The sequence below is a fragment of the Atheta coriaria genome, unplaced genomic scaffold (genome assembly GCF_025399875.1).
Source record: "Atheta coriaria isolate IRGN ID8LTWV9N9 unplaced genomic scaffold, Caltech_Dcor_3.1 hic_scaffold_12_pilon, whole genome shotgun sequence".
NCBI classification, from domain to species: Eukaryota; Metazoa; Arthropoda; class Insecta; order Coleoptera; family Staphylinidae; genus Dalotia; species Dalotia coriaria.
The window spans coordinates 204,216-218,600 of NW_027045454.1; the positions used below are offsets into that span (position 1 = coordinate 204,216).

A 14,385-nucleotide genomic window follows, 5' to 3' on the forward strand; every position below is an offset into this window, starting at 1 on the left:
CTGCGAAGAATATTGAGTAAAGGTATCCACGTCCGCGCAGGTCGCGAGCTCGACACGAAATTGTGTACCGCGAGTAGCAATGTCGGCGAAAGCGCGAGGAGAGGTGTCCCCGCGGCTGCCGCAAGTCGAATAAAAGTGGTGGGTTTGGTTATGCATCGCTATAAGTACACATCGTACACACTTACACGTTTACAACGAAAGAAAATGTATTTTTAATCGTTTACTAACCTACTAAGCAAATTTCCACTTAAAAATTTATGTTTTTAAGGTTAAAATTCATTGGGATGAAATTTAAAGGTTATGTTGTTAATTTCTGTGGTCATGTTACTTGTCAACTGTCCAAAAAATATTTTTTTTTACCAAAAATTTACTTAAAATATCATAATTTTAAGGTTAAAATTCACTGGGACACAATTTTAAGGTTATTTCATTTATTTTTGTGGTTATGTTATATATAAATTGTCAAAAAATAATTTTTTACCAAAATTTCACTTATAAATCCAAATTTTTAAGGTGAAAATTCACAAAATCTGAATTTAAAGGTTATGTAATTTATTTTTGTGGTTATTTTCCATGTCAACTGTCAAAAAAAAAATTCACCACAAATTACTTTTACATACTGTATAAAGTATCATACACTAAATATTAATGAATTTTCCCATTTATTTTTCTTACGGGAACAACTTCATTCTGTTGACATCGTCAGTCACGGTCTCCATCATTATTTTGTGATTTCTCGAGTCTAATTTATCGATAATACTCTTTGATGATTATTTATTCCACCAACTGACACTCTTCTGGGTAGCAGTTAAATTTTAATTATTAATCACAACCGCTTGGTTTGGTGTTCAATTAATTTATTGATTCATATATTGATGGGACGAATCGGAAGGAGGAAGGCGTGAATTGACGTGAATATTTTAAGTTGACACATTTGCCTAGTTTTTTATGGCTGGGCATGAAGAGTTGCTTGAACTTTTGATTAGTGTCACTCAAACTAATATATTTAAGATGGTAAATGTTCTAAATTTTGAAACGCGTGAAAAATATAACTTGTGTGATGTTATGCTATGCAATTATAAATGCTTGTAGGTGTATGGTTGGTTGCATAGCATTGCGCAAATGGAAAGAATGATTTATTGCGGTATTATCACTGAGTATTGTCGATAAAACCATAAAACTACGAATAAAAGTCATTATATCAAGAAATTTATAGTGCTTTTGTTTTGGTTGATAAATTTTTATGCTTTTATGCATTTTTGATAGGATTTTTGTTGGTTTTTGCGTATTTTTGATGATTATTGTCTCAATAAATGCGTTTTATTATGTGTGTAATTAAACACACCTAAGTAAAATCGCCATATTTGACTTTTCAATAAAATTTTCCTAAAAGAAACAAATATTACTCCTACTAAAACTTTAAAATACAAGTTTTCTTCCGTTTGAAATAATGTGTATTTTGTGTTGCCTACCTTAGCGGAACACATTTAATTTTAAAATCAAAACGAACAAAAAGATCATCGCGTTTTAACCTGCAACTTTTAAAACACCACTCAAAAAGCAATGTATAATCATTCCAGCGGTTAATTTCATTGTGATAATACTTGATAAACAACATAAAGTAAGTCTATTTTTCATTCTCATAAAATTTTTGTAATAAACACCTTTTACTTCTCCTTTTGTTATAATCACATAGCCACCTTCTGGCGCTGCTTCACGGTGTTCTTACCGTTTCTGCGTCTTTCGCTTCTTTGTCCGAGCCTAAGCTTAAGAAGGAGGTGAGAGAGCTCAATGTTACCTGTTACCTTCTATTACGGTTCGTGCCAGTTGCCTCTCGGTCGCAGTGTGCTACTAAGATCAGCGTCTTTCGCTCGCAACGAAACCAGCTTCATTTCGTAATCAAAACTCGTGTCCGACTACTGAGTAGTAGTATAGATAGTATCCAATCAAGCGGGCGATTGGTTGGCATTTGAGAAGTTTCTTTGTTTCTCGGATCAAGTACGTAATTGATTGCAGCGAATGCAAGAGGCGCATGAAAAGTTCGCCATTTGCAGTGAGAAATGTGTCAATCTGTCAACACCAACGCGGAAGTTGAGTGTGAAATGTTTAGTTAAACTGGAATAGTTTAAATACACCACGATTAATAATCAAAAGGAAATTATATGTAAGTAAGTAGTAAATTATAGTAAAATTATCGTATAGCAACATGACATACTTTTTTTTCTTTTTATGCGATATAAGCAAGTTTTAGATAAGAAAAAAAGTAATCAACAATAACTTCCAAACTCAAAAACATAAAATAACAAGTTTTGGTAGAAAATGCAGCTTTTTTTAAAGAAAATTAATTGGATTAAGTGTTAATCCAATAAATATTTTATAACTTTTGTTATACTTCATTCTTTTATCTTCACTAACGGTGATAACCCGGTAACTGGCAACGAAACAAAACAATAACAGTACACCATCAACACTCGACACACAAAACATGTGCCTGTCGAATGTGAACGTAACGTAATCGGCTACGATAGAATAGAACTATAGTAATATTCGTAATAACGCTAGTAATGCTACAATTTTATTACTTAACGTTAACGTCGTTTCATCGCTTTATGTGGAGGATATACATAGTTGTGTTGCGCAAGAACGCTAGGGAATTTAAATGTCAGCGAATCAGCGATTGCACGATTACACGAGTGAAAATACCTCACCGTTTTTCATACGCTGCTCATAGATACGAAGAGACTCGTATTCTTACTCGGAAAACAATAAAATTTATATGTACGAGTGCATGTAGTGAGTATTACTGTTGTTCGTGCTATTGAGAGCTTAATTTTCAACATTTAAGGCATTTTCTACGTTGAAACGTGAAACGTTCTCACATTCTCAAGACATAATTATATTACAATTATAATCATACTAACTTACACTAACCCAGAAGTATAACTGACTGAGTCATGGGAGTGTCATGTAGTTATGAAACATTAATCTGGTTTTATGTTGAGGTATTTATTTTTTGCAAATTTTGAGTTATGACATTTAATTCCATGTGTGATATTAACGCAGCTGTTAAAATCGATTTTTTGCTGAATTCTCATTAAGGTAATATAACATTTTGTAAGTTTTTAATTGAATCATCTTTCTTGGTAATTTTCCGATAGTTAGCATCTGTTTAAGTCTAGTTTATTTGCTGAACTCAGCTGGTTGGCGTTCATTTGTGCGCATGAGTCGAAAGGAGTTTGATTCCACATAAAATTTGCATTGTTCCACGCTTTTTCTTCGCGTCTCGACACGATTTTTTCGTGCCGGTTAGGTAATCAAGTTTCTCTTCGGATGCTACGCTTCTTCTGGCATTCTGCTTCATGCCACACTTACTGCGGACCACAATAACAAACAATCGGATTGTTTACCCATACATTACCTGTACATTCAGTGTATATTCAAATGATATCGCTCGCATTGAGATAGTTTTATTTAGAGTAGCAATAATCATTTGATATTTAAATTATTAAAATCAGAGCATATTTATATTCACATATTTAAAGTAGGACAAACATTAACAACAATAAGCACGGAGATATATTTTATTTATATTTGTTTGATTGATAGTGCTGATGAGACCTCTAATGGTCGAAATAGCTATCCACATCAGGCTTGACAAATACTTGCATTGACTTGCAATGGTTTAGTAAAAATATCGTTTTGGCGATATTGTGAGGGTATAGCGTACAGTAAGTGTTTACTTAACTTTACTTAGCTAATTGTCTTCATCTATATTGCATGCCATAATTCTTCGTATAAAATTCCCAACATTCCTAATTACTTTTATTACCCTTGAAAAACCTAATCACCGAGTCGGACGGTTTGGCACGCTGTATCTAGCGTGCGGTCAGCAGCAGATGGTCCGGCTCGGATTCCCAAAATCCGATGGTCAACTTGCCCTCTCTTCAATGTCACACACTTTCTTCTACCAATCAAATCTATCGCTTTCTTCTGACTTCCAAATTTCTTGTCACCACCCATCAACCTGAAGGGTTGCTGGTGAGTGACAAGGGTGTAGGAAGATCAGTTATTCCACACACTTCTTAAGCAACACTTCTACAGTACTTCTTACTCTACGCTTCTTCAAGAGTTGGTAAACCTTAACATTATAATAAACATTGTTCGTGATAATTAAACATCGTGCCTTTTAACACTCTATCAATTATAACTCACACCGATCCCACACGGGTAACTATACTTGATCTAATTGGCAATCTTAATTCACTATTTATGCACTTTATCCTTATCTCTTGCCTTGCTTAAGTTAACTTGCAATTAGTTAAGTATTGCATTCAAATTTAATTGAATAACAAATTACGCAGCACTTTTGTTTAATTACTCGCGTTTAATTGTGTACCGTTGTCTGCTGAGTATTTAATTAATTAATAGTGCTCTGTGGCAAGAGAATTAAACTATGTACTTACGTTGCATAGAGGTGCAGGTCATGTGAAGACAAATGAAAGGTAAATACAGATTACCGGAAATAAACTTTTACTTCGAGGCCGAGTTTTAATCATTTTTTCATGCCCAAGTGCGTTAAATTTTATAATTTCATTATTTGAATTGAACTAATTCTCATACAAAACATTTTTTTTTGGGAATCACTTATTCAATTTAGTGAAATAGCACGGAAAAATAATGTTTAATTCTTAAATAAACAAATCAACATTAAAAAGATCTTGAAACATAAAAATGTACATAAAATAAATTGAATTAAACCAATTCTGGTAGAAAACTAGCTATTTTTGGTTAATATTAATGAAACACAGTAGATACATATCTATTAGAAGTTATGGATTGGTTTTTAAATAATTAGAAAGATTTTCGCTTTTAATATTTTATTTAATTGGCTGCACCGAAAAGAATACCGCTCTCTTACAAGTTCTCAATCGAACTAACTAACTTAAAACGTTGCAAAAACTTAAAAGCCAAACCTTTGACTCATGCGTACAATACTCCTATTGTATACCACACATTAAGACTTTTATTGGATAGCCCTGATTAAATTTTGTTATTTTGCCGGTGTTATAACGACGCATATTCCAACAATATCAATAAACATAGAAAACTGTATAAGAAACATTCCTAAACGTTTAATTTTAATAAATAATTAATTTTTGCTTTGCAGTTTGCAATAAAAATGGATCTCCTAGAACAACACCATAAAACACTCCTTGACAGTCTTCTTAGGTTCCAAAAAGACGGCACATTCACCGACGTCACGCTGATAATCAACGGTGACGAATACAATGCCCATCGCACAATCCTCGCCTGCCACTCACAATATTTCCACGCCATGTTCCACTCGGACATGCTCGAATCCGCATCACCAGTTGTGAAAATCTCTGGTGTACGCTCACAAGGATTCGATCTTTTACTCCATTATATGTACACTGGATGTATTGCTATCAACGAAGACAATATCATTGATGTTATCGCCACTGCCAACTACCTACAAGTAGAGCCAGTATTACGAAAATGTGTAGAGTATCTGGAATCAACAATCAACATGGATAATATATTCGAAGTCATGGATATTGCCTATAAATATCACTTGGAATCATTACGAACAAAAGTGTTCGATTTGGTTAGCAGACAATTCATATGCAGAGAAGATGTTGTGCAAAATTTGAATGTGGAGCTGATTCAGTTTGCTGTTAGCCAAGATGTGCCTATTGCAGGCAGGGAGGTTGATGTTTTAAGGGTTGTTTTGGGCTGGTTTCTCACAGGAACAAAAAATGAGTAAGTTATATTAATATGATGAAGTTAAAAGTTAAAAAAATATTTTTATTTATTTTTTAGGATTAAACAAAAAGAAATCTCTGCAAAATCAATTCTACAACACATCCACTTTGAAGAGATATCTTATAAATCATTCGAAAGTTTACTACTTGAATATTTCCCAACCCAAGCACAAATAATGAAACTCTGAAAGATACACTCTTCGCAATGTATAAATCAGCTCAAAAACTAACATCAACCCCAATTTTATCCGAAGATTCACGTTCTAATCGTGGAATGAAACCTGCCATTATCCGAGTTGGAGGATTCACCGCCCGTGGATTAACCAATGGTGTTAGTTGTTCTTTTATTGACGAGCGACACTGGCGTCCTTTGACGACAATTCCCAGCGTGGCACAGTGTAACTATGGTACTACAGTTCTACACAATCGGTTGTATATTGTCGGCGGATGTTTCAATCAACTGATGCTTGAAGTAGTCCATCCGAGTAGTTACCGCTATGATCCATGGTCAAACACTTGGGAACGTATTGCAACCATCAACGTTGATAGATGTCGGTTTACTCTCACTGCGATGAATGATAAACTGTACGCTGTAGGTGGTGCGACTTTAGACGATTCCGTGACCAGAACGGCTGAATGTTATGATGTGAAGCGCGATAAATGGAAGTTTATCGAATCGCTACCCGAATGTCGCCAGCAACATGCTGCAGTAGCGCTAGAATATGAGGGTAATAATTTATTGTTTGTTTCCGGGGGATTGTTGAATGATACTGTGATAGCGTCCATGTTTATGTATAATGAAAAGACCGGCACGTGGACGAGTTGTGCGCCATTGCTAGCGCCAAGGACTGATCATGTTATGTTTACGTATAAAAATGAGATTTATGTTTGTGGTGGATGGTATACTGAACCGGGGGTTTCGATTTGGAGCAGATGGTTGCGCACACAAGTGCCGACGATTGATGTTTATAATATGCAGACAAATACTTGGCGGCATGTTACGACGGTGCCAAGACCAAGATATCATGAGGATGTGGTGCTACATGGATCAAAATTGTATATGATTGGTGGTTTTCATAGGTGGAATGTTTTCAACAAGCACACTGAGGTGGAATGTTATGATTTTGAGACGGATACGTGGACAAAAGATGTGAAAAATGAGCAGGACTTTTGGGAACATGCTATTGTCCTCATGTCCATTCCTAAATATAGTTAGTAATAGTTTTATTCCCTTTTAAAGTGATTTTAAAAAATTATTTTGATAATAAAACAAAACCGTTGCCAGTATTATAAATTGCCTATCTTTTGAAGAAGTTGTATAGTTGGAAAAGTCGCCACTAGATGTCGCCTTATATACAATTCCTAGCAAAATATTTGCTTATACGGTTTTATTTTGATTCAAAATTAACGACGATTATTATACTCAGCAACGTCAGCCAGTTGATAACGTTCAAATTCGTCGCGTCACATAATTAACCTGTGAATATGTGACGGATGTCGCTGATGTGCCATCAACATCGAATCAGAAGCTTTTGAATTAAAGATAAGATAACACAAGAGGCAAATATGTACAGAAATGATTAACATTATTAGAGGTAATTAATTCAACGAAAACAGTTTTCTATTTGCATGAATCTCATTAAAACTTCATTTTAGATTAATGATCCATGAAAATGGCACTAAGTTATGGTAAAGTGTTTATACAAGGTCAACATAATATTTTAAACTATTATTTGGAGTAGTAATACGGATTACAGTTGTAATTTTAGTTCGAAGATTTTGAATATCTCGAAGGTTACGAAGAATTTGATTTGTTTGATTAGTGGCGCCGCCTGGGAGGCAGTCGTTTGTTTGATACGTTTGGTTGTGCGCGAGCACACAGTGCAGTGCGCATGCGCACTCCATGCGCGCAGTTAACAACTGTCCGCCGTTCCTGTCCGATCAGTGCATGTCTGCCCGTGCGATATTTACATCATCCGCAACTCGCGTGCGGCCGTGCCGTGCATAATCCACCCCCGGAGGAAGAACAGACAATCCGCGCCGTGTGCATTCCGCGATCGCACGCGTTGCGCTTCGCACTTGTTTCGCGTCCGTTGCACGCGTCGCCAAGAATCCGCAACCGGCCCCGCGGGTCTTCTGTGTGAGTGGTGCGCGCGTTAACCCAGAGTGGTGTCTATTGGAATCCCAATTGCGTTCGACGTCGATAGTTGAACGCTCGCGATCGGCGCTTGTTTTTTCGTTTGTTGATTTGGTGCGCGGCGAGGATGAGCCCGCAACGCGCCTGTAACAGTGCATACAGTGTGTCGCCGCAAGTTGTGCACGAGTCTCGGATGTAAATGGAAACAATCGCGACTCGCAGCAGCGCACAACAATATTGTGAACAGCTACAGCAGGAGTTATAACCAAGCCTTCGAACCCCAAGTCATGTCGGGCAGCTTGATGAGCGCCGCCGAGCAGGAGCACAAGTCTCCACGCGAGAGCGGCGAGGACTCTGAGGATGAAAGCGAAATTCTCGAAGAGAGTCCATGTGGACGGTGGTTGAAACGACGTGAAGAGGTAAGTCATCCATATACCTACATTTACAAAGTTTTCCATTCAAAACCTAACCTCAAAAGTTGATTGATGTTGATTGGCTGACTGCGGGTCTCTGTCGGAAGACTGTGGCTGTCTTTCTAACCTAGAAATTCGCGTGAGCTGCGCGGGCCGACATTTTGCGAGAGCGCACGCTCCGCACACCTGACCTGACGTCACGGGATCGATGCGCCGCCGGCCACGTTCAATGTTAGGCGAGTTAGGGACGCGATCGGGCATTTGCCACCGCACATGGCCGGATCCAGCCAATCACATATCTAAACCTAAACAAATGAACAAATAAACAGTCACTCACAGCGGCGCATCCGGTCGCTCGAAATCGATCAATGCACATTCAATGTGCACTTTATTCATTCGTGCTGACTTTATATACAAAGTGTCCCGATAACACGATACACTTTTGTTTTGTGTGTGCATGTGCGTAATGTGCATTCACGCTCATCTTAACATTCCTTCATTCCTCGCGCGGATGTTATTTTTAGATCGGTTTTTAGTATCGACGGCGCTCAAGAATGCAAGAACTATGACCTTAGAAGAGTGCAGCGGCAAGGAGCGCGGCCGGACGGACCGGTTTCGGTGCAGTTTCACAATTTCGCGTTGTTGTGTGGATTTTTTTAGTCTTATTCTCTCAATTCGATGGCGAGTTTTCACTAACTTTTCACTTTTTGTCGAACTCGTTTTTGTTTTGCTTTTATTTTCTTACATGTGTGGACTCTGTTTTTTTTTTCTCATTCGGGTTCATTATTCTTGATGTCGGTTGGTTGCTTTGCTACTAGCCGGACAACTTGGACGACTTTTATTTATAAATCCTCGGCGACGCGAGCATAATTACGTGCTTTATACGACGTTTTACGAGTTTATCTCCGTGCAGCCGTCGGAATGTCGTTTCCGAGCCGGTAAATGCTACTTGAGGTTATCTTCTACTATTATACTGAGTGTGAACAATAATTTCACATTATAAGCATGTTAAAATTGACAGCAAAGTTGATTAAACTATTTTAATGGTCAATTTCATCAATATCTCAATAAATTTGCTTCTTTTTTAAAGCTTTTGTTTAAAAAACGTGACATCTTGGTACATAAATAACTACTATCAACATAAAGACCTATTAAAGTGACGTTTATATCTTGTTGATGTGTATTTTTATTGACTTCTTATTTCTCTTGTTTTGACACACAAATTTTCGTCGGTTTACACGAGAGAGAAAAAAAACGTGTTTGGGAACTTTTCCTATATTCTTCCGAAAAGTTGAAAAGTTTTCCGCATGACGTGGATAAATGGAAAATTGCTATGTTCCATAGAAGAGTTTCGAGTATATAAAAAAGTAGGTATGACTTGGCATTCTTGGCAAAGCCTCCTCCGGTGGTAGTTACGTGATCGCTCCGGAACACGACCGGAACGTGGCGATTTTTTTCCCGTTTCGGTCGCGCTCGCCATTGCCATTGCGGGTAAGAAAAGTGCTATTGATTTTCCCGCGGCGTACACGGGGCCTCCTCCATAGTCGCGCACGAAAACGCGACACAACATGCACATTAAATCGGCGTGCGAGCGAGCGTGGTGCACGAGTAATCGCCAATCTGAAAGTCTAAGCAACAAGCTTCGTTTTCAAGAGCGGGGTGGAAAATTAGCGAATTACATTTGCATTTTGGCCATGAAAACAAACAGTCGGCGGGCTTGTGTAACATGCGAACGTAAAATTTGACTAGATTACATCATGCAAATAGACATAGGTAAATAAAGTCTGGAGTGATTAAGCATTTTTTTACATTTTTAATATTTTAGGGAGATTAGGGTCAATTGTTAACTATTTGTTTGTTGGTAGAGCGTCGTGAAGGTGTGTGTGTGTTTTTTTATTAATTCATTAATTATTGAGAGTAATTTGCGCTATATTATTGATTATTCTATACTTAGGTGTATTCTTACATAAATTATTTATTAAATTACTCACAAATTTTGTTATTTTGTTTCTTATCGCTGAGTTTATCAAGATTTAAAGTTTTGTTTTGGAAAATTTTTAAAAATTGTGTGTAATTTCTGATCAAAAGCTGTTATCAATCAGATTTTAATGTGGTTATTTCTCAAATTTATATAAATCTAATTTTTGAATGGATTATTATCATAAGTTGATTGATTTTTGAGTGATTAATTAGTCATTTTATCAAACTGCAATTTTTGTCTGCTCCTTGGCCGTGATTATTTGATAATCTAATGATTCTGTCGAAAAATATTTGCGATATCGTAATTATTCATTTACAAATAGATTGAGAATTAAATTCTACATTTGCCACTGCAAAAATTTGCTTTATCTGATTGTTGTATCAAAAGTTATAAACAATTAAAGTAGTATTTTGTACAAATTCCTATTACTCACAAAAAAATACCAGTAACTATTAATATTGCTTTGTTATCAATAAAATTTAAACGTGGTTATATTCAGAATTTAATTCATAATATAAATCCGTCGAAATTTTCAATTTATTTTTATTAGTTTTCCAGTTATCAACAAAAGTCTATTGGTATTATTCTCACGCTACGTGAGTGCCCGACAATATCTTTCAATCGTCCTTATAATTTAGTAATGCCGTTTATTTTTAGTTTTCTCTTATTGCCATAGTTTGTATTATGAAACGCAACGTGTTGGTTCACTCAGATTGTGCTCGTGGTTGTTAGCTATCCCTATAATTTTAATATAGGCTAGGTCAAGTTTAAATTGCCCTGATTCTCGGCGCGATCAATAAAAAAAACAATTGCTGCAATGCCTCTATTTCTATGAAAAGCGACGTAGTATAGTACACACATGAAAACAAACTACAGATCCCGACAGAAAGATTGCATGTCGCAAATGTCCAGTAATTGCAGCTGCAACTACGCAATTACGCTTTCAATAACAATTCGGGTTTGAGCTACAAACGCGTCGAATGCTGAATTATCGATTAACAGAGATGCAGTTGTGTGTTACAAGTATTTGATATTCAAGCAGTCTATCTCAAGTTGTGACATTGTCTGCCGGTTCTAAAATAATTCGAAAATATTAGTAAATTTAGATTAAAATGATTTATCTCTGCTTTGTGCGTGCATCCATGCGTGCATTATGTTTGTATATTGTACACATAATGCTAGCTATTGTAATTTGTAATTTGTGCGGGTTTAAATATAGAAATTCACTTGAATAATGTCAGACAAATGTTATGTTGGTGCTGTGCATTTGAATGCGTGATAAATATCAGGACGAGATAAATGTCCAAGCGGTAAAGTACGAAAATACTGCAGAAAACGTAGGTAAATCACGGTGGTTTGCTTTTTCTCTTCTTGGCACACAGCTATCTGGAAATAATCATCACATTACATGTACGCGCAGTCAAAATAATTCTGCATGCGATGACTTATGAAGACGTCTCTCGTCGGCTGACACACTTTACGCACCGTAATTTATTAATGCGTGAACTAATTACTAATTTTGCGTCTTGCACATTTACAGCTCGCAAAAGTAGTATTCTTGGAAATTGTGTTCTGATCTAGTTTAGAGTTTTGCTAGATTTTACGCTTGTGAAACTTTTGACAGTTCAGTTCTGGAGTAGAAGTTGTAAATGTATTCCGATCGATCACGTTCGTGCTGCGCATGGTAATAGTGTGAGTAATAGTGCAGTTACTTAACCGCCGAATGTGACAGCAGACAGTAGAAAAGTGCTCGAAGCGGTCGTCTGGCAAACAGGAAATAGTTCTTGTGACACATCGTGCACTCGAATTTCATTTTCAAGTCTACTTAACTTAGTTTTAAATGTCACACGCAATAGATGGCAGCAAAAAAATTAAATTTAAAAAATGTACTGGATGTATTTTTACTTAATGTGTAACTCGGTGCAACGTACGCTCCGCTGGCGGTTGCGTAAAATAATGATTCGCTTAATTAACGCGTCTAACCCACATTTTCTCTTTGCTCTTCGCCATTATAACATTGCCACCGCATAGTCTCGTCCGCCGTCTGGCTTCCTACTTTTCTACTTTTATTCGATAAAAGTGGACGCGTACACTCAGCATTGCTATTTCCGTGCATAAAAGTAGTTATTTATGTATCGAGGCATTCAAGTTGCGGTTTTTAAAGGTGAAACATTCATACGTATGGTGAATGGTCTTCAACACTTCATTAATAATGGTAAAACTATAAACAGAATAAACGCATCTGTGCGCTTCTACATTTCTTCAATGTAGGTGCTGACATTGGAAACTACGTTTGCAGATTGTCGATTTGTTTAACTTAAGTCAAAATTCGTGATTTTACGTTTTTGCATCTTGTTATTCATTTTTTATGTGTTTCGCTTCGTGCATTTCATTCAACATTCATGATAATGTCGAGTGTTGAACGCGAAATTTCTAATTTAGGTAAGTAATAATTGAAAACCGGGAGGTTCTGACTCCGCATGCTCAATTTAGATATTTATTCTGGATACGAATCACAGTCATTTTTGAGTAAGTACCTAATACTCGGGAATTTTGTAGTAATAAATTCTCTAGATATAGATAACGTCGGTGTCGCATTAAATTTTTAAAGTCGCGCCAGCTGAATTAGTCACAGCTAATCGACGAGCAGTTTATTCATCAGGTAAAGTGTAGTTATTTTCCCGAAATGCATCACAATCGCAATAACACTGACAATCATATTGTGAGTCAATTTCATGACTATATGTGACGCAACCACTTTTGAAACTACTGTTTTTGTACATAGGTATTTGCATGATTGTTAATTTTGGCAGCGGTTTCGCGCACGCCAGAGTATCAACGTCAAAACGGCCCAAAACAAAACAACATGTGTTAGGCGCCGTCTGCATCGCGATAATCAGCGCGTTTTAAATTTTATGACCCGCACGTCGTCTAAATAAATTTCACGTTATGACATTTCGCCGAAGTAGAGTTGGTTTTTTGCTGTTGTTGTGTTGTTGTTATTCTTACAACGGTTATTTTACAGTAAAATCAGTTGAATCATGCGAATGATCGGAAGCGTTTGCATAACTTGCACAACGACAAGGTTTTTACGGCCACGAATGAATTTCGGGAACTATCAATCAATAAAATACTAAATTTACGACTTGCTCAAGGATTTCCATGCGAAAAATGTTTGAAATGTAAATATAGTAGCACTTTACACCAGTGTTCCCAGTGAGTAAACATTGTTTAGGTTTTGTGTGTTTTGATGTGTAGATTTTTCCGCGCGCGCGTGAAAAATCGGCGCCGGCCTTGAATTTCGCGAAACGCTTTTTTTTCTTTCCTGTGTGTGTATAAGTGTTGGCAAGATTTGCGGCGCGCTTTTTCAGCGTTCAATATCCTTTTCGCAAATTACGCGAATCGCCTGCCGGACAAGGATAGCCGCAAGTTTGAGTGTCGGTGGCATTGAAAAACCAAAGTAAAAGTAAAGAAAGTCGTTAATGTTACAAAAAAAAACAGTATAACATAAAGAGGCGCAGCGACCAAGGCCGGTGTAGGTCATGGTCATCGAGAGCATTCAACACTCGCACCTACGCATTAAATAAGTTGTTACATAAAAATAAACTTGTTAAGACAAGATAAAAGATAAAATTGTATGTGTTTTAGCAGGCTTTTTGAAGTATTTAGTAGTCTAGGGTCGTTGGGAGTTTTCACGCAGGTCCGCAGCGATTCACCAGACTGCCAAATCAGCAAAATGCGCAAAATGTGTAGCGCCCGCTTGCGCTCTGGGTCACGGTCAAGACTGCGTCGCGAGTGTTTTATCGATAACGCTTTGCTGTGCTTCAAACGCTTTCACTTCCCCAAAGAGTAATAAAATCGAATGAAATCAAAATTCGTGTTTAATTATATTTTACTCTGGATGTATGTATGGAGTATTTTTATACATTAGAAATGCAAGTACACGTCCTACGTCCGTCATCGAAATAAACTTTGTTTTATTTGCTCGCATCGTTTGTAAGTGTTTGAATGTGTAAGGGTATTACGTCTGGTGGCGATGTAACGCCTGCCAAATGCTAATTTTGCATCGCT

At 36.9% G+C, this 14,385-nt stretch overlaps 2 protein-coding genes across 2 annotated transcripts in view; both read left to right on the forward strand.

The window, feature by feature from the left end:
• Nucleotides 1–1,791: 1,791 nt before the first annotated feature.
• Nucleotides 1,792–7,077, forward strand: LOC135801728 (kelch-like protein 9). The gene is given in 4 exon segments (XM_065315232.1): nt 1,792–2,164; nt 5,168–5,781; nt 5,842–5,964; nt 5,967–7,077. Coding segments are annotated over 3 exon segments (1,758 nt in total). The 5' UTR covers nt 1,792–2,164; nt 5,168–5,179; the 3' UTR covers nt 7,000–7,077.
• Nucleotides 7,078–7,416: 339 nt separating this feature from the next.
• Nucleotides 7,417–14,385, forward strand: part of LOC135801726 (nuclear receptor-binding protein homolog) — a 37,243-nt gene continuing 30,274 nt past the window's right edge. Inside the window, 1 exon segment of the mRNA XM_065315230.1 lies at nt 7,417–8,339. Coding sequence (XP_065171302.1) covers nt 8,208–8,339 — 132 coding nt within the window. The 5' untranslated portion in view covers nt 7,417–8,207.